Below are 21,818 nucleotides of genomic sequence, written 5' to 3'. Positions count from 1 at the left end.
CATCATACTTAAATTTGGCCATGTTGTTGAGCTAGTTTGCCTTCTCTGTTAAATAACTGTTATTAACTTATTCCTCGGCAGATAAACATCTTGCCACATTCACATTCGAGAGTCACTTGTGGTACATTCAGAATGGACCTGTGACCCACTTTTGGAGCGCAACCCACCTGTTGGGAACCATTGCATTAGTGGACCTTACATTTTAGTCACTTATTTCACAGTCACAGTATTTATTTCCATTATATTGTACTTTATCCTTTTACTCCACCGCACTCATTTAATATTTGTAAGTATTTATTACTTTGCAGATCAAGTAAATATATACAAAACCATGATGAGCTTATAAAATACAAAGGTTGCTGGTCCGCCAACAACGAAATCCCCTCCCACCCCACACACATAAACACACAAGTTAACACCATTAGCTCTGTCAGCACTGTTTGCGCTGTTAGCACTGTTAGCTACTAGCCACTGGATCAGCCACCTCCATGTTGAGAGCTGTGTGCAGACAACCTCAGCTCAGACTCTAAGTCATAGATCTGCTCTGAATGTCACATACAGCTCCTTTAACTATGATACATATATTCATCTGGCTTCTCCTTGAATCCCCATGGTGTTATTGAACGCCCCACACCACAATTTGACGGGACTGGCTCCTTTGTGACATCACAAACCCTGAAAATCTGAATGCCTGTTCATGAGACTGTCATTGGCACCAAAGCTGCTGTAATTAATTAATTAGCTTCAGCTATTAAATTAATTGCCAGCTAGTCTGACAATTGATTAACTGCTGTAATTATTTTTAAGAAAAAAAAGTCAAAATTCTCTCGTACCACCTTCTTAAACGTGAATATTTTCTGGTTTCTTGACCTCTCTGTGAGAGTAAACTGAATATCTTTGGGTTGTGGGCAAAACAAGACATTTTACCACTTTTTGATATTTCACAGACCAAACAACTATTTGATTAATCAAGAAAATAATGGATACATTAAATGACAATGAAAATAATTGTTAGTTGCAGCCCACATTTGTCACATATATATTCAATATAATAGGCCCTACTTTGAGTTGGCCATGTCCTTGAGCTAATTTGCTGTCTCTGTTAATTAACTGTCTGTTATTAACTCACTTTACAGCATCATTAAACTAATAGCTCTGTGTCGAAAATTCAAACTTCAAATTAAAGTGTTTTTTTTTTTTTTTTTTTTACAAATACAAAGCAATGCCATGTTAATATAAGCTACTCAACAGTATATAGCCTAAATAATTGTACTTTTGATAGCCTACTTTAAGTGCATTTTACTGCTACTATTTAAAGCTGGATAATATCCATACAGGGTTTTAGTTTTTTGTAAAGCTGCTCTTTCAAATGTGATATCCGAATTATAGCCTAAATGACAAACAAACAAACAAAAAAGAAAGAAAAAGAAATAGAGTTTATCTTATGCTCCTTGAACACAACACTGCATGTGTTTTCGGCCTGTCTGTGTTGTTTAATGTCCGTGCAGTTGGAGAATATCGGTGTTGGAGCGTTTTAATTTCACCGACAGCACATTTCCCACTAATACCAGGAGACAAGAGGGCAACAGTTGCCATTTAAACAGCTCTTTCATTTGAATAATCTTTCATAGGACGTGATTAAAGCTCGGCTGCTGTGACGTAAGAGAGATTGTCCGCGTTAGGTGAGTCTCGCTCAGCCAGCCCTGCTGCTTCCCTCCTCTTCCTCTCGCGCCCCTCCTGCCTGAGCTTCGTGAAAAGATACGATGAAATCGCTCGCGCTCGCTGTCATCATCATCAGCGCCGCCCTGTAGAGAGAGAGAGAGAGGGAGCTCGAGGCCCCCCCTCCCCTCCCCACCTAACAACAACCCCAACCCCGCAGGCTCGAGCACAACGACCCCACCCCCCAACCCCCTGTGAGAGAGGAGACGGAGCCAGAGAGGCGCATACAGAGTCACGGAGAAAAGACGGTTTCGGGATCCCGGCTCTGTTTTGCCCTCAATCCGGGCCTAATGCTGTAGCAGACAGCGCAGGAGGAGAGCTCGAGCGAGAGACAACGCACTGATTGAGAGTCGGTGAGGGACAGGGCGGACCGGAGAGACGACGGGATTGCTCATTCGCCTGGAAACATGGGATGTACACTGAGCGCCGAGGAGCGCGCTGCTCTGGACCGGAGCAAGGCCATCGAGAAGAACCTGAAGGAGGACGGGATGGTCGCCGCCAAGGACGTCAAACTGCTTCTGCTCGGTAAGACACGAGCCTCCCCGGCCGCGGGGCTGCTGCGCCTCGGCGCGGCACGGCTCGGTGTGGTTGTGGTGGGACTGCATGGGGCGGAGGTGCTCTCCGTGGTACTGATTTCACTGCCGGCTCTCACTCTGCCCCTCCGTTCTTTACAGGCGGCGGAGAGTCCGGTAAAAGCACCATCGTCAAACAAATGAAGTAAGTGTCTCTTTTTTTGCCTGTTTTAACCCTCTCGGACTCAGCCGGAGTAAAAGGCCCGAGATTGCGCCTCCCATATCTGTGCTAAGGCAGGTTGAGCCGCCATGTTTCGAGAGGCCGTATAGCCCCGGAGGAGTGCCGGTGACTCGAGCACCTCCTGCAGACCGACAGTGAGGCTGCGGAGGCCGCACCGGTGCGTCCCAGGGTGCTGTTCACTGCCTGGGTGCTGAAATGTAGTTAACGAGGTTTTTACTTGACTACAGGGAGTGTGCGACTGGGGATATGTGGGTGTTGTTCCTCTGTGTGTGCGCGCGTGCGTGCATGTGTGTGTTGAATTACATCGAGGTCACTACAGCTCCATTAGTGAATACCTCTGCTTTTAATCTTAATGGCTTTAAGTGCCCGATATCGCCGGGAGTACTTTGCCTATAAAGCGGATTTACGCAGAAATATGGCTTCTAAAACCGCATCTAAACCTTCCCCTGTCTAAGCTAAATCACTCTTTGATGTTTTAAATCACTGTTGTTGTGTTTTCTAAACCTCTTAGTTAAGTTTCTAGATGTTTCAGTGCGGAAAAAAGGCACGGTCCATTGTAGCCTGTGCTCTGTCATGTGAAACATCTCCCCCGGTGCTTGTGGGTTTCTCTCTGCCTCCGTCCTGCTCAGCGCATCCCGGCCTGCAGTGCACCGACTGCGCCCTCCCTCCCTCCTGCTTCCTCTTCTTCCCTTCACCTCATTACCCTCTCTGAGGTCTCTGCTCGTCCACAACTCACTGCTGTGCCCTGAACGCAACACACTGAGCCCAAATAGTGTTTACAAAGACTTTTCAGGGGTTTGTTTTAGCCTAAGCGGGCAGCAGATGGATGGGTCACAGAGTTTAGGTACTGGAGGGTAAGTTCAGCATGTTCTGCAGTGATATGTGCACTCAGCTTCAACAACGTGATGTGCAGGTTTCTGTGACGGTTGGTAGTTTCATATTGTGTGATGCAGGCCTGGCTGTGGTAGTTTTATGACTACAATGAGAGTCAGACTACACCTGATGTAGTTTCACTTCCATTGCAGCAGCAGCGTGTGTGAGAATCTGAAAGGCCAAGACATTTTGAGCCTTAGAAAACCTGAAAGTGGTCAGGAAATGTAACTTACAGTATAATTTATATTAGCTCCTATAGTTGGAAAGATGCACACAGTGAAACAGGTTTGGTGTTTGGATTATGTGAATGAAACAAGGAGCAGCTTCACTCAGGGTGATGCACTGCTGCTGAAATGTCATGGTGGCTATTTTTACACATTTCCAGCCACTGATTGATCAGTTAAGTTTTCATCAGTCTTGCTTCCTCTAGCCTTTATAGAGCTGAAACAATTAGTCCATCAAATTAAAAATTAATCTGCAACTATTTTGATAACCTCTCAGTCATTGAAGTCATTTTAGATAAAAAAAAATCACTCTGTTTGACTTTAATAAATGTGAATATTTACTGGTTTCCTGACATCTTGTGATATTAAATTGAATATATTTGAGTTTTGCACTGCTGGTTGGACAAAATGACAGATTTAAAGATGTCACCCTGGACTCTGGGAGACTGTGATGAGCATTTTTAACTGCTTTTCTAAATTCTTTATAGACTGAGAAAATAGATTTATCAATAAGGAATTGTTAGTTTCAGCTTTTACTGTTTGTCTTGACCTCCTTTGTGATCAGTGATTGACGTTTGATGAGAAAACCAAATAGGAGATGATGGTTTTCACCCAATATAATCTCATTAGCGCCTGAGATGTTTTATAGAAGAGGTCGACCACCCAGCCTCCTCTACTAACATCATAAAAATGAACAGTTTTATGAAATAAAACATTAACCTTCAGGGGAAAGGAGCAGAGGTGCAGTATTAAATAACGTAGGGTGGCGACTAATGATTAATTTTTATTAAAAATTAATGTGCCGATTAATTGCTTTGCCTATCAGAAAATGGTGACAAATGCACATTTTAGTTTCCCACAGGCAAAGTAAACATCTTCAAGTGTCTTATTTTGTCTGACCAACAGACAACAAACATACCTCTTCTTCTTTTTTTGTTAGTGTGTTTTACGCCTCTTGACATGTTTCTTGACATGTTTCTTTTTTAATGCGGTTTCATGTGTGTACAAATAAAGAATAAATGAGAAACAGTCCAAAACTCATAGGTTTTCAATGTACTATCATCTAAGACAAAGAAAAACATCAAGTCCTTACATTTAAAAAGCAGGGACAAGCACATATTTGGGATTTTTGTTCAACAGAAACGCCTAAAGTGATTAATAAAAATAGTTGCAGTTTAATCTTTCTGTCAATAAACTAATTGATTAATCAACTTTCAGCTCTTAAATAGTTGTGATTACTGTTTAGGTGTTAGATGTGCCAGGATCTTGAGTGGAAACCCTTAAAGAGGGATTTTTATTTTATATTTTGCACGTTCAGTGTGTGCAAAACGCTTGTAGGCCTCACATGCCAAAGACTAGTTTAAATGTGTCAGGGACTTTTGACCGATATATTTCGTAAATTAAGTGTATATGAGGTCAGGGTGAGGCTGTGCTGATGGATAATTTAATGATGACCAGATTATCATGAGTTTAACTGTGTCAGACTAGATGTAACAGCACAGCCCTGCATGGTGTGATTGATTAGTGCTCTGACTGATTCCACTCCATTGCCCGGCATAAATTATAAATGGCTTAAATATCGCATTACTGTCCAATTACAGATCACAGACTGACAATGTGATCAATTCCCGTCCCATTATACACTGACACACTTAAGGGTGCATCTTATGTGGAGATGGTAGGAAGAAGGGGGAGAAGGGGGGCTGTAAAATGTGTTGATGCCAAGAATCATCTGGCACACACACACACACACACACACACACACACACACACACACACACACACACACACACACAAAGAAAAGGCTCTGCCCAGAACATGTGGACGTCTTATTGTGTATCTAGGTCTGCAGGAACATATGGATATGTGTGACTTATTCTCTTTAGTCCATGCTTGTGTCTTTGTGCTAATATCTGTGTGCGCCTGCAGGATTATCCATGAAGATGGCTTTTCTGGGGATGATGTGAAGCAGTATAAGCCAGTGGTCTACAGCAACACCATCCAGAGCTTGGCGGCCATCCTCCGAGCCATGGACTCATTGGGCATCGAGTTTGGAGACAAGGATAGAAAAGTTAGTCTCACAATTAGCCTCCAGCTGAGACTGCAGGGAGACTGGGATTTTATTCATGTTTAGGGGTTGAAATGTGATACTGCCAAACAGGGGTGGGTTCTCTGGACAGAGGATCTTGATGAATGATGTTGATATAAATCACAATATCTGTTTTTTTTTTTAAAAAAAACAGTGGTGTAGTGGAGGTTATAAGCAGTGAAATGAGGTATACCCACCTCTTTTTCTGGCTGTTTACAGTATGCCTCCCTATCAGCCATAAAGCCATTGGAATATATCGGAAAGAATACCCTCTTCCTCCTCGGTAACCTAATTGGTAATCACCCACCTCTTCAACTACCACTACACCAGTGGTTAAGATGCCAAGTTGATAACCTGTATGGACTACATGCTATTCTATTTCTTAAGAAATCAGAAATCTGAGAAATACATTCACAGATATAACTTTGTTCTTCTTCCCTGTTTTTATGAAATCTATTCGTGCAGGCTGATGCTAAGCTGGTGTGCGATGTGGTCAGTCGTATGGAGGACACAGAGCCGTACTCTGCAGAGCTTCTTACTGCTATGAAGCGTGTATGGGCCGATGCTGGGACTCAGGAGTGTTTCAGCCGTGCCCGGGAATATCAGCTCAACGACTCAGCTCAATAGTGAGTGAAGCTAAATACCTACAAGAAATAAAAACTCCACTCGTCTCATCTACATTCCTCCTGATATTTATCCCTCTTGTTATCAGCTACCTGGACAGTCTAGACCGGATCGGGGCAGCAGACTACCAGCCCACAGAGCAGGATATCCTGAGAACCCGAGTGAAGACCACTGGTATCGTCGAAACCCACTTTACCTTCAAAAACCTCCATTTCAGGTAGCGTATGTGCCGCTCGCCACAACTTGGCCTTTCTTGTTGGCATTTTGTGTGAGGGATTACAGCTCTGTGTCTGGATTGACTTCTTGCACTTTTCCCAGGCTGTTTGACGTGGGGGGTCAGAGGTCAGAGAGGAAGAAGTGGATCCACTGCTTTGAAGATGTGACGGCCATTATCTTCTGCGTTGCGCTGAGTGGATACGACCAGGTGCTCCATGAAGATGAAACGACTGTAAGTGTGACTCAGTTAATTCAATCTGAATCCCTCTGGTGCGCAATTCGCAGTGGAGCTTTGGCTGATGTTAAATGCGTCCTGGTTGCTTCAGTGGTTAAGATACATGTGATATAAGTGCAACATCACCATCTTAATTCTGGATTGGGACTTCTGATGCCCTGATATCCTCACTTTGAACCAATCTTCTCTCTCTCCATTTTCAATTAAAGGCAAAAATTCCCCCAAAAATATATCTTAAAGGTCAATAGTTTCAGATAAACAGAGCCAGTACATTTTTTGTGTCTTTGTGTCTTCACTAAGCTTCATAGAGTTCAAAGACTGAAGATTTCAGTGTTTCTCTCTCCACTCAAGTCAATTCAAACATCGTTATAGAGCATAAGATTTTATTTATAGTCCCAAATTGTCTTAGAGAGCTTCTGTATGACAAACTCTATCTGCAGACTCTTGATCTGAATAAATAAAAATGTCTTGGGGTTGTACTGAGAGCAACAAGAGACACTCTTTCAGGATAGACAGAGAAGCTACCACTACTTCATCTACAGCACAATAAACTATAATATAATTATTTTTTTATATATAGATTTAGATTAATAAAAAATAGAGATGAACCGATAAGTTCTAATATATTATTATAGATTAAGCCATGGATGGATTACTTAATGGGCCTACCGGGCACAGGCCCAGGGGCCCAAAGTGTCAAAGACATTCCTAGCCTTCACCTGCAAAATGTCACTCATATTAACACATACTAACCAGAAAGAGACTCAGAAAGATCACAAAGAGACACAAAACAACCACAAAGAGATGCAATAAAACTAACAGATTTAGAATGACTACAAAGAGACACAGAGCAACTACAAATAGACTCAAAATGACTACAAAGAGAAATAAAGCAACTATAAAGAGTAAAAATGATGACAAAGACACAAATGACAACAAAGAAATGGGGAAAAAAAACTACACAAAGGGACAAAACGACAAACACAAAATGACCATAAGAGACACAGTGCAACTACAGACTCAAAAAGACTACAAAGAGACTCAAAATGACTATAGTCACAAATGACTTCAAAGAGACGAGGGGGAAAATAGCTACAGAGAGACCAACAATGACAAAAAAAGGGGGCAAAACAAACACAGGCAGAAAACAACTACAAAAGGGACACAAAACAACTACAAATAGATGCACAGAATCTTCAAAGAGACTCATGATGGCTACGAAGACACACAAAATGACCACAAGACACAAAGCAACTACAAATAGACCCAAAAAGACTACAAATAGAAATAAAGCAACTTCAAAGAGGGTCAAAATGGCCGCAAGGAGACACAAATGACAACACAGAGAAATAAAGCGACTTCAAATAGTCAAAATGGCCGCAAGGAGACACAAATGACAAGAAAGAGAAATAAAGCGACTTCAAAGAGAGTCAAAATGGCCGCAAGGAGACACAAATGACAACAAAGAAATTGAAGTAAAATACAAAGAGACTCAAAACAAGTCCAAAAAGGGGTGAAACAACCACAGACACAAAATGACAGACATAAAGCAACCACAAAGAGACTCAGTGACAACAAAGAGACTTAAAGTGACTATAAAGAGACATAAAGCAACTACAAAGAGAGTCAAATGACAAAAAAGAAATGGAAAGAAACCACAAAGAGACTCAAAACAACCACAGACACAAAATGACCACAAAGAGACACAGATCAACTACAGATGACTAAAACAAGATGTAAAGCAACTACAAAGAGACTCAAATTGACTATAAAGAGACACAAATGACTTCAAAGAGATGGTAAAAAGCTACAAAGACCCAAAATGACAACAAAAGGTGGCAAAACATCCACAGGCACAAAGAAACCACAAAGAGGCAAAACCACAGAGAGATATGTAACAATTACCAAGAGATGCAAAACAAACAGCTGTAAAACCTGCGTGTCTTGGTCATATGCAGGAGAGGTGGTGGGGCCTTTGGCATGTCTGTGCCCAGGAGCCCATTTTCTTATGATCCACCCATGGGTGCAGCTACCCAGCAGTGTATAAAGTAGCCCCACCTTTTCAGGATCAAAGTGATGGACACATCACTTATTATGATCCAGCAATATAATATATATTATTCTGATATGGGCCATTCTGCAGGACAAGTGCTTTTACTTTTGGTATTTAAATATATTTTGACGCTGATACTTTCGTACTTTTACTTGAGTATGATTTTAGATGTGGCAGTTGTAATACCTTGATCACTTTGGTATTATCAGTTACACATTAACAATCAACTGTTGCTGGTATAAGTATATATAGTTAACACTGTTGTTCTACTGTACTCCAGGTCCTCTAATAACTGTAACACCAACCACAAATTTATTCTTCCTGCAGAACCGCATGCATGAGTCTCTCATGCTCTTTGACTCCATCTGTAACAACAAGTTCTTCATCGACACCTCCATCATCCTCTTCCTCAACAAGAAGGATCTGTTTGGTGAGAAGATTAAGAAGTCACCGCTGACGATCTGTTTTCCAGAATACACAGGTGAGTTTCATTTTCAAGCCACGCTGCTTCATGAGCAAAACGATGACGAACGTTTGTCCCTCATGCTGTCTGCTCTTCTCTCTCTGTGTTTCCTCCTCCTGTCTCCAGGTGCTAATACTTACGACGATGCTACTGCATATATTCAGGTTCAGTTTGAGAGTAAGAACCGCTCTCCCAATAAGGAGATCTACTGTCACCTGACCTGTGCCACAGACACAGGAAACATCCAGGTAGTGTTTGATGCCGTCACTGACATCATTATTGCAAACAACCTTAGAGGGTGTGGCTTATACTGAGGCCTGGCCAAGCACAGAGGTTGTCATGGAGAGTATGAGGTGTTAATAATGATAATTTTGATGATACTTAAACACATAAATATGTAATTCTACACGTCCAAATGGACCCAAAGAGCTGCCGTCAGACACCACACTGGATTATTGCCATGATTTGTTCCCTTCCTCTCATTTTGATTTCAGTATACAACCCCAGTTTTGTCTTTTAAAAAAATGTGTTTTTGAGCTGAATGTTTCACGTTTTTTTTTTTTTGTTGATGACCGTGTCAACAACTGGGAGGGTCAGAAGAGGCAGCACCAGGGTTGTGTTCAGCTGGAGCCTTGTTTTGCAAAACACAGAAAAGCAATGCGAGGAGTGTGCAATGTCATTTTTAACCACAGCGTGGACTATAGTCCCATTCTTTATGTGACGTTTTTATGTGCAAGTCTCGAGGCATTTATATCTGTACTGAATATAGCCTGTTGTGCTCCGTTTGAAGAGCTGCTGTGTGTGTGAAGGTGGAGATGATGATGTTGGGGAGGTGCTGTACTCGTGGCTGAGGGTCATGGTTGGGAGGGAGGCTATTTTAACTTTCGGAAGGGACAAAGCTCCACTCTCCTTCAGACCCACACATGACTGAGAGCCTGCAGGTCTTTTCCACTCTCTGTTTTCTCTTTTAATTTAAACCATGATGAAAGAGAGGATTCTTCTGTTCAGAGTGGCTGCCCGTATCCATTGGCCTCCTGTAGCGTGAGGAAATGCCTATCAGCCAATGATATATCAAAATAAAATCATATCGGTGCCAACCATCTGAGAAGGACAGATTAGGATCAGAAATCATAGATCATGCTCATACTATCAAACGTATATTATTTAAGTAACAGATTATTATCATCGAATGATTTATTTATTTAAGCCTCATGCCCTACATGCCTCCTCCTACCTCCTGAAATCCCGTGCCACATATTTATTTCCTGACATGAAAAACTGGGGTACACCGACACCTGTCTGCAGTTCAGAGGGTAGAAAGCAGCCCTCCAATGACATCCTGTTCTCTGTGTGGTGCTTTACCCTTCGATGTGAATCTGTGTAGAAGTAGAAGACTGCACGAGGAGAACAATATCATTTGAGGCAACATCTGTCTGGGGAGCCGTGGGTTTTCTCCAACCCTCTTCTCCCCTGATCAGTAAACAGGGAACCATTATCCCCCCCCCTCCGTCTGTCACGTTTCTCTTCTCACAGAGAAAAAGTACAGCTCTCCATTTTCACCTGTGCACCCAGAAATTCATCTTCCCATCCCTGTATACTCTTATCTATCACATATCAGTCCCCATATCCTATCTCCATTTTCACCTTAAAAGCACCGTACTGTATATATATTATGATTATACCAGATTTTTTTTTTTACTGTGAATGTTTTTGTGCTGCACCCCATCCTATTTGGTAGTTTATTGGTTGCTCTCATGTGGAATGTTTGTGCTGAGCCAATCGAATGTTGTGTTTACATTAAAGCCACACTTTTCCTAACTACTCCTGCTGTTTGTGGTCTGATTGCACCGGCGAAGGGAAGAGGGTTGATGACAAACTGTGCGCTCGCAGCACTGTCCTCTCAGCAGAAGTTTAAATACACACTGACCTGCTTTAATCTGCGCAGAGAATTAAGGTTAGACCAGGAAATTAGGCTGAACATTATGAGAATGGACCACTTTTAATGCTTCATTGCCTGGTGAACACAGCTTTGTATTTAGTGTCAGAAATATGTATAAAAGATTGGGAACAGGTCTTGCATGGCAATAGGGCAGCACTTCGTGGAATGTGGCGGATGGCAGGGATCAGAGGCGTTGCACAGCGGCTCTCAATTTATTAGGTTAAAAGTGTTCCATCATCACAGACAAGGAGCTATTCATATATTGAATGACTAGGCTGGATCAGCTGTCTGACCTGCTTCTGTCAGTTTAATGGGTATGATGTTCATTACTGCTCTGTTTCACTGACAGCCGCAGAGCTCCGTTCCTCAGTCCCAGTACGTCCTCGTTTCTCAGAGCCAGCTACAGGTTAAAAGGTTGGAACTCCCGGTGTGACACAATTACACTTTTTAATTACACGTTTAAGAGAATATTATTTCATATTTTACACATCATTCAAATCAAATCCTTCACCTGTCGGCCACATTACCCACAAACCATGCCCCTGAGCTGTAACTCTGATACAGGCTGACATGAGCCGGGTGTGGAGCAGAAGGCAGAGTCTAAAACAACCAGACTGAAATCTCCAGGATGAGTGTTTTATGTTTCAGACAGAAAGAAATCCCTGGCCATTGCCCGTGCCCTGCCCACATCCATTTACAGAAACATGGATTAAACCTGGATTGTGCAGAGCTCTTTAGGGGAAAGCATCACAAGGTGGGTACTGCACGGCAATCCGCGATAACCAGCAGAATGAGTTACAGTCGCAGCCTCTTGATATCTTCGCTTCTGAAGTCAATGCGCAGCGCTAGAACCTGACGCACCTCCGCAGGGGTCAGTCGCCACGTCAGGGGGCCTGAGTTTGGGCCCCAATAATCCAAGATCTCAGTAACCTGCAGTATAAATAGGCACATGTGAGTGAATCAGAAAGAAGTGTCCACATCCTTTACTTAAGTAAAAGTAGAAATAACATACTGTGGAAAGTACAAAACAAAATGTCTTCTATATCTTCAACAAAATGTGTCCTTAAACATAAAAAGTATAAGTACTCATAATGCTCAAATTGCTCCTGTGAGTAGCGATGTGCGCGATAAGTCAACTAGTTGATTATACATTTCTATCCTCGCATAAACGGCACCGTAAATACTAGTAGGGTAAATGTATTATTTTAATTATTATTTTATGCAATTGCTGTTTTAATAATCAGGCATTTTTTCCTCAAGATTTCCTGTCCTAAAGAATATTGTTTGCAATGAATGTTATTTGTTAACTTTTATTTAATGAGCTGTTTTGGGAGATAATATATGCAAAGTGCCACACATTTCAGCTGCTTTTCAAATATGGTTTGTTAATTAAAAATGTGATCGACAATTTCAAATTGCTCCTATATTATGCACATTTTTTTTTGAACAATGTTTAACCTGACAGATTAAATTGTGCTGCTCTTTGACTGTTTTCTGAGTGTCTTCTTGTCGTTTTTTAAACGTCAGGGAAATTAGGTGTTACAAACATCCCTACCTGTGAGTGTTACAGCATTATATATTATTTTACTGGATGATTATTATTGATACATGAATGTGTGATTGGCATTTCACTGTAGTATTTTAGTTATATTTTTGGATTTTGCAACAAAAGGTCCCAGGCCTGATTTAAACTGGGGAAACTCAGCTTCATGGTCAGCACCCGAGACTCTGATGTCACGCGGATTCTTCATTTTACTCTTGTAGTTTGTGGAGGTGGAGCTGATTTAACTGCTTTATATCTTGTAGGTAGTTATTTTATATGAATGTATCATATTTTATAAAATGGTGACATGTTTGCTAAATAAAATATTAATCTTTAAACTAAAGCTGTCAGACACACGTGGGAAGTAAAGGTGCCATATTTCCAATTGAAATCTCGTGGATTAAAAGTATAAATTGGAAATACTCAAGTGAAGCACAAGTACATCAAAACTGTACCTGAGTAAATGTACTTACTGGTGTAAACTGCCATAAACATGAACATAACATTAATTCATTATTCTGTGTATGTGTTTGTAAAATGATCCAAGTTACCCGCTCCAGGTTGAGGATGGTGGCCATTTGTGTGAGACGAGCAAACTTGTCCCTGATGGTCCAGGTGGTCACGGTGGTGAGGTATGCCACAAGAGAACGAAGCTCTTTATCGAACTGCAGCCCTCCGAGCTGCAACAGAAGGATCAGAAACAGTGGATGGATTTTAAGTGGCGTAAACGTGTCAACATTTATCTAGAGGTTTCCTGTAAACACCCTGTGGTTAAAAACAGGAAGATGCTGTCGTGACAAAAGGAAGCAGGCCTTTCTGGACTCATAAATAAATCATTGCTCGAGGCTCCTCATCACATGTGTATCAGTGATGTGATGCAATGTGATGCGGACGGTTGCTCGGTGCCACCTTGTGGCTCAGCCTGGCTGCTCACCCTGCTGAATGAGCATTTGAGGACAGTCTTCTCCATCTCGATAGATATTAAGCTTGTCATCAGGCTGGTCAGCGTGTCATAGATGACAGGAGACAGGGCGGTCTGATGAGGACACACAGAGAAGTTTAAAAATAAGAAGAAAGGATACATATATATCTTGGAGTTGTATCTGAAATGCAGCTCAGACAAGATACCTTGAACTCCGCCATGAGCTGCTCCAAGTTAACGATGAGCTGCTGCACCCAGGGGTCATTAGCTTCATAATCATTAAACTCCTCCTGCGTGGAACAAAAGCTGTTACAGCGACACGTTTGACGACTTCAGGTTTATTTTTATTCATTATACTGAGACTGTTACCTCTTCTATGTTGTGTGAGATGGACAGGAAGCTGCTGATCCAGGGTTTGACTTGAGGCTTTATGGCTGTTGTGTTTAACTCAGTGAGCCCCTCCTGTGAAATGAAATCACATCAGAGTGTGAAACTTTTAGCACTCACTGGACACTCAGAGACAAAGAGGCTTATGCTGCCACGCAAAGGCAAAAAAACTCAACTTCTTTTGGTCAAAAATGACTTTGTCATCCTGTAACTTCACCTAAGGTGTTTCATTAAGCTTAGACTGCTTTGATTACCCACAGTAAGGTTAATCTCAAAGTGTGGTGACTCAGTATTCTATGTCAGACACAAAAGCATTCAACATGCAAACGCCATTTGTATGCAGGCTGAATAAAGAGCAAACATGTTGTTAGTCTAACCTAGCCATTTATCAGAATGGGCCACTACTCCCGAGGGAAATTGTCAGTGGAAATGGCTTTGAAACACTGATACCCAGACACAGTTAAGAGACTGCTGAAAACAGATTAGCAGATTATGGTAGAAAGTAATAGCTAGTGCAAGCGAATGTAACCTAATGCAAGCTAAGTGAGGGAACTAGAACACTACTCCCATATGCAATCAAAACTGAGTTTACAGCAACCAGGACAAACAACCAGTTGGCTAGCCAGCTAACAGTGTTTGTAAATCATACAAAATGAAATCAACGTTGCGCCTGTCATTCTGCCCATGCAAGTGCAACTCAGGCTTCGACTGACAGCTGAAAAACTATCTATAGCTGACTGTACGCTGGCCCGACAAGACACCTTGTGGGTGATGATACACGCATGCACACAAATTGATTGGTTAATTCATGTTCATATTATATTAAGTGCATAGTTTTATGATATATCACTAGAGTCTGTCTAGGTCATAGCAATTATCACACAGTATATTGCTTATTATAATCAACACAGTCTGAGATCAAATGGAAGTTAATGTCTTCTGCCTTAATGACCTGTTGTTATGTTGCAGACAATGCAAACATTGACCTCCTTAATTTCCCTACAAGGGTCAAAGGTTGAGTTTGAGCTCATGATTTTTATGTACATGAATAACTTGAAAGACAAACAACAAAAAAAAGGATTGCCACATTTCCAATATTATGCCTACAATTAATTTGGCTGGAAACTAAAACAGCTTTAAAGCCATTTCTCAGCTCTGGTGAGATGAGGTCTTTTGCTTTTGTAGAGCAGAATAGACCCACAGGTTTACAGAAATCTACAGTATAAGACCTCAAACATGTGTCTTGTATTGCTTTGCTAGACAAAATTGAAACTGCGACAGGAGGTTTTCTGTCTTAATCTTTGACACCAGTGGTTTGAGTAGCTATCTCCAAAAAAATACATTTATTTAGAAAAAATATGACAGTAATTTTTAAATAAATATATATGACATATTCCTCCCTCTGCTGTAGACACTCATCTGTCAAACTAAACATTTAAAAAGACACAGGTAGAACTTTTCTCTGTTGCATAGCAGCTACTGTAAATAAGTAAATAACTCTCCGCTGATGAGCACTCATCAATGATTGTGTGTGTGTGTGTGTGTGTGTGTGTGTGTGCGTGTGTGCGTGTGTGTCTCCAACCTGTAAGAGATCCTTGAACTTGGCGGATGTGTTGACGAGGTCGGACAAACAACTTTCGATCTTGGCTTGGTCTCCAGAGCCGGCGCCTTGACTGAACAACTTGGAGCAGTCGTTCTGCAAGTAAAAATAAAAAGTAAATCTTAAAGCAACTGTAACCACAAATGACAAAGTGATCAGAGGAGATACATGGTGCTGCACAGGTGTGAAACTTACCTCAAGGTTCCTCTTTAAAGTTGTGATATTCTCGCTACACACCTCAACGTTATTCAGAGTCACCTGATGTAGACAGAAAAAGGTGGTTCAGTATGATTTAGTGCAGAATTATTTCTAAGGTCTAACTGGTATCTATGAATCTTTAAGTGTTTCTTGATTCTAATTTACCCTTTGACGAATGCGTGAAAAGGTTTTTGAAATAATGCTTCCTCCAGCTAAGTGCCATTTTAAAAATTAAAGCACTACTTACCTCACTTAAATTAGGAGGAGCTTATTTATGCATCTGATTTCTCACCTAAATTACTGCTCCTCTTGTTGTGTTAATCCAGCAAACAATTTCTAAGATGCTGCCTGAGAGCGAGGTGAGGATGTGTGTGTGTAATTATCTCACCAGAAATGCAGCCTTGGCGTTTTCAGTGCTCTCGATGCCCATTGTGTTGAACTTCCCCTGCTGTAAGCTGCTCTGCATCAGACTGACCGCACTGCTGACGCCACGCTGGATGTCCTGAAGCGTCGTAGCCGGGAAGCCCTGCCGCAGCTTATTATACAACACCTCCCTGACAGGTGCAGAGAGCCGGGGCAGGAAAGAGGAAAAATACATACAGGAGATGTGAAGAGGTGTAAAATTACAGAGAAAAGTAGTGAATATGCCAACTGTGACGTGAAAGCACCTGAAGTCAGACTCCAGTACAGAGTTGGCGTGGTTGATCATGGCACAGAGGCAGTCGATGCTGGAGCTGGATAAAGCTCTACTGATGCACTTCTTCACAATGTAGAAACAGTCATCCACCATGCTGGAGGTCAGCTGACCCTTTTCATAGGTATCCATGGTAACAGCCTGAGGAGGAAGATTGATTTTACTTATATTTAATAATTTCTAATGAGTAAAAATTATGTTAAATGTGTGAAATACAAAAGTTCAACACATAAATTACTTTAACGGCACTGAGAACAATTTCATAACATGTTTTCAATCATATATTCAAATATGCACTTAAAAGGTGACACACATTTATTTCTTTGTAAAGGCGAGGCAGAGATGTCATCTTTTTGCATTCCACACATTACTTCTCATCATCAAAATCTGGTGCATACATCAATATCCACATTTCTAACTTCCTGCAGGTGGTTAGAGAGGTGTGTGAAGCCTTGAGCTTGTAGCCTCAAACAGAGATGAGGAGTGGGCTACAGATGTACAGCAAGCTCACTTCTTTCCAACTCCACACACACACTCAGATTTTTATCATTTTCAAAGAGTCGTCTTTCCTTTTCCCTTTAAGATTTTTTTCTCAAATAGACAAATATTAGGGCTGGCAACACATTGATATTATATTGGTATTTTGATATGAGATTATATATCATCTTAGATTTCGGATATCCTATTTTGGACTCTAGTTTTTGTCCTTTTCTGGTTTTATAGAAGGAGGTTATAAAGAAGAGAAGTCATATTGCATCATATGATTGGGTTACAACACGTGTGCCATGAACAGTGGTCTGCACTTGCCAAAAGGCTCAATAGCTGGTGCACCATCACAGAACATGGAGATGATTGACATGTTTCACTAGAATATTGTGATATTTGATTTTCTCACTATCGCCCAGTCCCAACAAATACTACATAAAACTGAGTAATGTACCTTGTTGACAGACTCTCTCATGTAATACTCCTCCATTGGAATATAGTAGCCAATCAGCTCCTGCATCGTCGTGCTCAGCAAGCAGTATTTCAGTAGCTTCTCCACATTCTGCTGATGCTCTGGGTGTTCAGAAAAGTTCAAAAGGGGAAAAAAAGTATTTTAGATTTGCAAGCTGAAAGATTTTTAGCTCCATATCTCAAAAAGTACATGCATTAAGACATGTTAGTGTAAATATACCCTGTGTGGCGCCGCTCTGAGAATCCCCAACTTCAAAGTCAGCGAGCATGCGACGGCGTAAAAAGCGCAGGTAGAGCTCTGCTCTTGCATTCATCAGGGTTACTTCAGTCAGTACAGGGTCCAGCTCCCTGTTGATGTGAGACAGATGCTTAAACAGAAACATCATAGAGACAAACATAAAGGGGAGTGCTGTGAGATGTTGTGGAGACAAACATACCTGGGCTCGATCCTTTCTCCTGGCATGCTCTTTATCATGCTGCTCTGAACAACCTGAAACTACAGGAGGGATACAAGTTCACAGGGCGTAGAGGTATGCAGTAAAAATGTCATGTCATGCAGTTCAGATGTTGTGCACACCTTGTTGTGGTATCCTCTCTGCTGGATGAACTTGTCGACTATTTTCTGGGCCTGTTGGTCACATTCCTGCTGCAGGTGAGTGATGAGTGTGTACAGATGACCTGGGCCATAATACGTCTCTACTATGGGCTGATGGGTCTCAACGACACGAGCGATCCCTGTAAACACACACCAACACATCGGAGGAGTCAACGCTGAGCAAAAAAAGGGAAACCGTTCACAAACACAGAGCATCAGGCCTGTTTTCTCACCTTCCAGCAGCAGCGTCAGAGTGTCTGCAAATACCAGCGGTGCTCTCTTCTCGCCCAGGTCTCCTCCTGTGGCCAAGACCAGGTTCTCCTCAGCTTTGGAGGCAAGCTGTGAGAATATGTGTGAAAAAGACACAAACTGTGACTATTTCTGTCCAAAAAACAAAGATGGCTTGTGAGATTTATATTCAGTCTCATCAGATGAAACAATGACTGTTTTTTACTGTAGGAGCTAAGCCTATTACTTGCAGCTACATGGATGTTTCACCTGGCTAATAGAATTTTTAAAGTTACATCTGGATCCATAATCTCCATCTGATCTTCATTAAAACAAACATTGTGATCCAAGGAACGCATGTATCAAAACTCTTGTATTCAAGTGCAGCACAGAAGATAACAAAAATGTTAAATATGTAAAGAAATCCTATTAAAACAATACCTGAATCTGCACCATAAACATACCGAATGTTCATTGGTCCATCCATAGCCTATATTCCCCCCTCCTTAATTCAAGTTTTCAATACATACTCAGCCACACAGCACACAAACAGGACCGAAAACACAGCTTACCTGTGTGCAGAGATACTGGCCGAACCGTGCGAGGCCCTGCTGGTGGAGGCCCAACAGAGGGAAGATCTTGAAAAACCTTTCCACTTGTGCGAGGTCGACTGCTGCCACAGCTTCATCCAACTTCTCAGCAACGATGACCTTCAGTTTCTGCTCTGCCTCCTGCAGCATCACCAGACTGGCATCCACAGCACTGCCTGTACAGACATGATACATCAGTGCCGTTACAGTGCAAGCCTAGATTCATTGCATCAGTTTTACAGCTGATTTACATTGCTACTTTCAGTAAGAAAAGTTTTTTCAATTAACTGCAATCCTATTCTGACATATTTAACCTCAAGATCGTATAAAAAAAACCCCCAAAATAATCAAATAAGATTACAGTACTTCTTCCCTGCAGTGTAAGACTGCATACTGAGTGATACACTATGACAGAGAACTAGAGGCCTCGTACTTTCTTCTCCCTGTCGGCTCAGCTCAATAACCGACTGGTCCAGCGAGAGGTATCGGTGGATGTGAGCAGCAGCCTGCTCATAGTCTTCATTACGTAGAGCTGTCTGCACGCCGTCTGTGCAGAACTTCAGATCGAGGATATCGTCAGCACGCTGGATGACGTTATACAGCTGTGTCTACAAAAATAAAATAACACATACACTAATGACACTTAATGACAGAAGTCTTGTCATTAATACCATTTGTATCTAGATATTTTCCCTGAATCAATTTCAACTCTTGTCCTGATCTGCTGGTTTGGGAATGAGCGTTTGTATTTACCTTTGCCAGGTCTAGCTGTCTGACTTTGCGGCTGACGTTTTCAGCCAGGCTGCAGGTAAATGTGATCATGCCTGACAGCTGGCTGGCGTCTCCTCCAATCAACTGTAGGTTGGGCCTGTAGAGCAAAGAGACAGCATGCTGCTCAACAGATTCTTGTTAAACACTAACTGTGTTGTTTGGAGCTCAAATAAATGATGACCATCAGGTGCTTTTGAAACTACAGTAATCTGTACAAACTGTACCCCATCCTCTGCAGTGCAAGCATCTTTGTGTGAATGGTTCCCTCCTGCCCCACCAGTCTGTCCAGCTCAGCATCCACTTCTTTCTGTATTAGACAAAAAGACAAAACATGAAATGAGCAACAAGAATATTATTTTTATTTGAGCATCTTATACATTGCACATATACCGTGTAGCGCACTACTACTGTAATAGATTTTAACATTTTTATTAACGTGTGTCCAACTGCCTTCATATCCTCCTGAGAACCCTCATATGACGACATCACATTTTGGGTTTACTTGACCTTGTACTTAATTCTTCTTAACTTAAACCCCTTGTTCTCATTTGTGGACACTTTTTTGTGCCATCTAGTGGTAGTAAGATCACAATACACTAATCCATGTAAAAACAAGATGGCAACCATCTCTGCCAAGTCAGTCTGCAGTCGATCCCAACACAAAAGTGGACAAGGTCCAAAACCTGATCACATTTTATGATTGAGACATGTTTATTTATGATTAATAATGTTTGTAGTTTGACGTGGCAACACATTTGACCAATTTTAGCAGCAGAAAAAGAGCTGAGACACTGTTAATTAGGTGGTACTTGTTTGAAGACAGTGGGACTTAATTATCATTGACAATGTTTAGTTTGTGACACTTCTTGGGTCGTACTGATCCCAAATAGCTATTAGAAATTAAAAATTTAAACCCAAAGAAAGTGTGGATCACAGGAAACATACATCAAATTATGTAAAGAAACTACATACATTGAGCAATTACGTATATATGTAGATGTACATTAAGAAGGGTAAAGTGTGTCAATTATTAGTAGTGAGTTGACGAGTGTGTAGGGTTTACAAGGCTGTTATAGAACCCCACATCTTTGTAAATTCAGGCTTTTGGAGCCTAGTGCATGCTATTTGCTAGTATGCTTTTCAGGATTTCTTTTGTGATTGTTGTTATGCTTAATGACGCAAAGCATGGATAAAAATCCATCATCGTGGACAAGCCATTACAGTTTACTGTGCACAAATGACCCATGAATTAGCACTTTCTTCTAAGTGACTGTACTTGTGATACAGAGAGTGAGGTGATCTCCTCAGTTAAACTTGTCAATCAGTAGGTCATATCTTCTAAAAGTTCCAACACAGATTGTGACAATTGGTGCACTGAGAGCTAAAAGACAGGTTGTAAAGATCTACGGTGGGAACACTCATGTCAGTCAGTGTAAATGAAAAATACATTTAAATATTTCTAAGTGACAGTTCTCGGTGGTACTGGGGTGTTTTCCTGGCACATCTAATTATATAGAGAGAAGTGATATCCAAACATGAGATACGTAGCCTACTTGGAAGCAGCAGGGTTTATATTTTCAGGTTGGTGGGACAAATAGTTTGACCCATTAACTACAAACCAGCGGTCACAAATGTCTGAATAGCACCCTCAGTCAGAGGGAAACTTAATGTAGAGTAAAAACCCATCACTTTATGGTATTTAGACAGGTATTATGAAGCGTTTTGTAGCCTCTTAACTCAGCAGCTGACCCTGCCCCCTGCCTTCTCTAGAAAATAGCAAACAGTAGCTCTAGTCTGACCCGCAAAGACAAGTCCTTCGCTGAACTGTAAAATGTTAATTTAGTCATAATTCAACAGAATGGAGTTTTTGTTTTGAACCTGCAGCGACCCGGAAGTTAACGCGGATGGCGACAGTGAGTGTACACGTCAAACAAACTGCCGTTAACGGTTGTTTAAACGAACCTCCTCCGCGCAGAGCTGCCGGTAGACTCTCTCCAGGTCCTCCAGCTCCGTCAGCGCGGAGATAGTCTCCATACTGACGGAGGACAGTGAGCCAGAGTCGCATCTTTTCGCTGCCAAGGCTCCGCTGTCAGCCATCTTCCGCCACCGATACAGGACCTCAGCGTACACGTCACGCGTAGTTAA

The 21,818-nt window shown here is 41.6% G+C and overlaps 2 protein-coding genes across 2 annotated transcripts; one reads left to right on the top strand and one right to left on the bottom strand.

Moving 5' to 3' along the window:
* The first annotated feature begins 1,698 nt into the window (after positions 1 to 1,698).
* Positions 1,699 to 10,776, top strand: gnao1b (guanine nucleotide binding protein (G protein), alpha activating activity polypeptide O, b). Its single transcript, XM_049564424.1, has 8 exons — positions 1,699 to 2,244; positions 2,394 to 2,436; positions 5,499 to 5,640; positions 6,124 to 6,284; positions 6,371 to 6,499; positions 6,601 to 6,730; positions 9,114 to 9,267; positions 9,376 to 10,776. The coding sequence occupies exons 1-8, from the start codon at positions 2,127 to 2,129 to the stop codon at positions 9,561 to 9,563; spliced, it is 1,065 nt and encodes a 354-aa protein (XP_049420381.1). The 5' UTR covers positions 1,699 to 2,126; the 3' UTR covers positions 9,564 to 10,776.
* A 453-nt stretch (positions 10,777 to 11,229) lies between these two features.
* On the bottom strand, positions 11,230 to 21,818 carry cog4 (component of oligomeric golgi complex 4). The gene is made up of 19 exons (XM_049564412.1): positions 21,636 to 21,818; positions 19,898 to 19,980; positions 19,656 to 19,770; positions 19,336 to 19,510; positions 18,885 to 19,078; positions 18,318 to 18,423; positions 18,067 to 18,224; positions 17,927 to 17,985; positions 17,710 to 17,837; positions 17,473 to 17,591; positions 16,507 to 16,673; positions 16,227 to 16,392; positions 15,836 to 15,898; positions 15,623 to 15,736; positions 14,023 to 14,115; positions 13,860 to 13,943; positions 13,666 to 13,767; positions 13,283 to 13,411; positions 11,230 to 12,118 (listed from the first exon to the last, which is right to left on the bottom strand). The coding sequence occupies exons 1-19, from the start codon at positions 21,768 to 21,770 to the stop codon at positions 11,984 to 11,986; spliced, it is 2,325 nt and encodes a 774-aa protein (XP_049420369.1). The 5' UTR covers positions 21,771 to 21,818; the 3' UTR covers positions 11,230 to 11,983.

Source organism: Epinephelus fuscoguttatus, linkage group LG2 (assembly GCF_011397635.1).
Source record: "Epinephelus fuscoguttatus linkage group LG2, E.fuscoguttatus.final_Chr_v1".
Lineage (NCBI taxonomy): Eukaryota > Metazoa > Chordata > Actinopteri > Perciformes > Serranidae > Epinephelus > Epinephelus fuscoguttatus.
This window is presented reverse-complemented; position numbering and strand designations above follow the sequence as displayed.

Excerpts from the sequence above, each read along its gene's own strand:
- gnao1b (XM_049564424.1), top strand. The coding sequence starts at position 2,127 with ATGGGATGTACACTGAGCGCCGAGGAGCGCGCTGCTCTGGACCGGAGC. Across the intron at positions 2,245-2,393 it reads CGTCAAACTGCTTCTGCTCG|GCGGCGGAGAGTCCGGTAAA; the intron begins GTAAGACACGAG and ends CGTTCTTTACAG. Across the intron at positions 2,437-5,498 it reads ACCATCGTCAAACAAATGAA|GATTATCCATGAAGATGGCT; the intron begins GTAAGTGTCTCT and ends GTGCGCCTGCAG.
- cog4 (XM_049564412.1), bottom strand. The coding sequence starts at position 21,770 with ATGGCTGACAGCGGAGCCTTGGCAGCGAAAAGATGCGACTCTGGCTCA. Across the intron at positions 17,838-17,926 it reads GGAGAAAGGATCGAGCCCAG|GGAGCTGGACCCTGTACTGA; the intron begins GTATGTTTGTCT and ends TCACATCAACAG. Across the intron at positions 17,592-17,709 it reads TCAGAGCGGCGCCACACAGG|AGCATCAGCAGAATGTGGAG; the intron begins GTATATTTACAC and ends CTGAACACCCAG.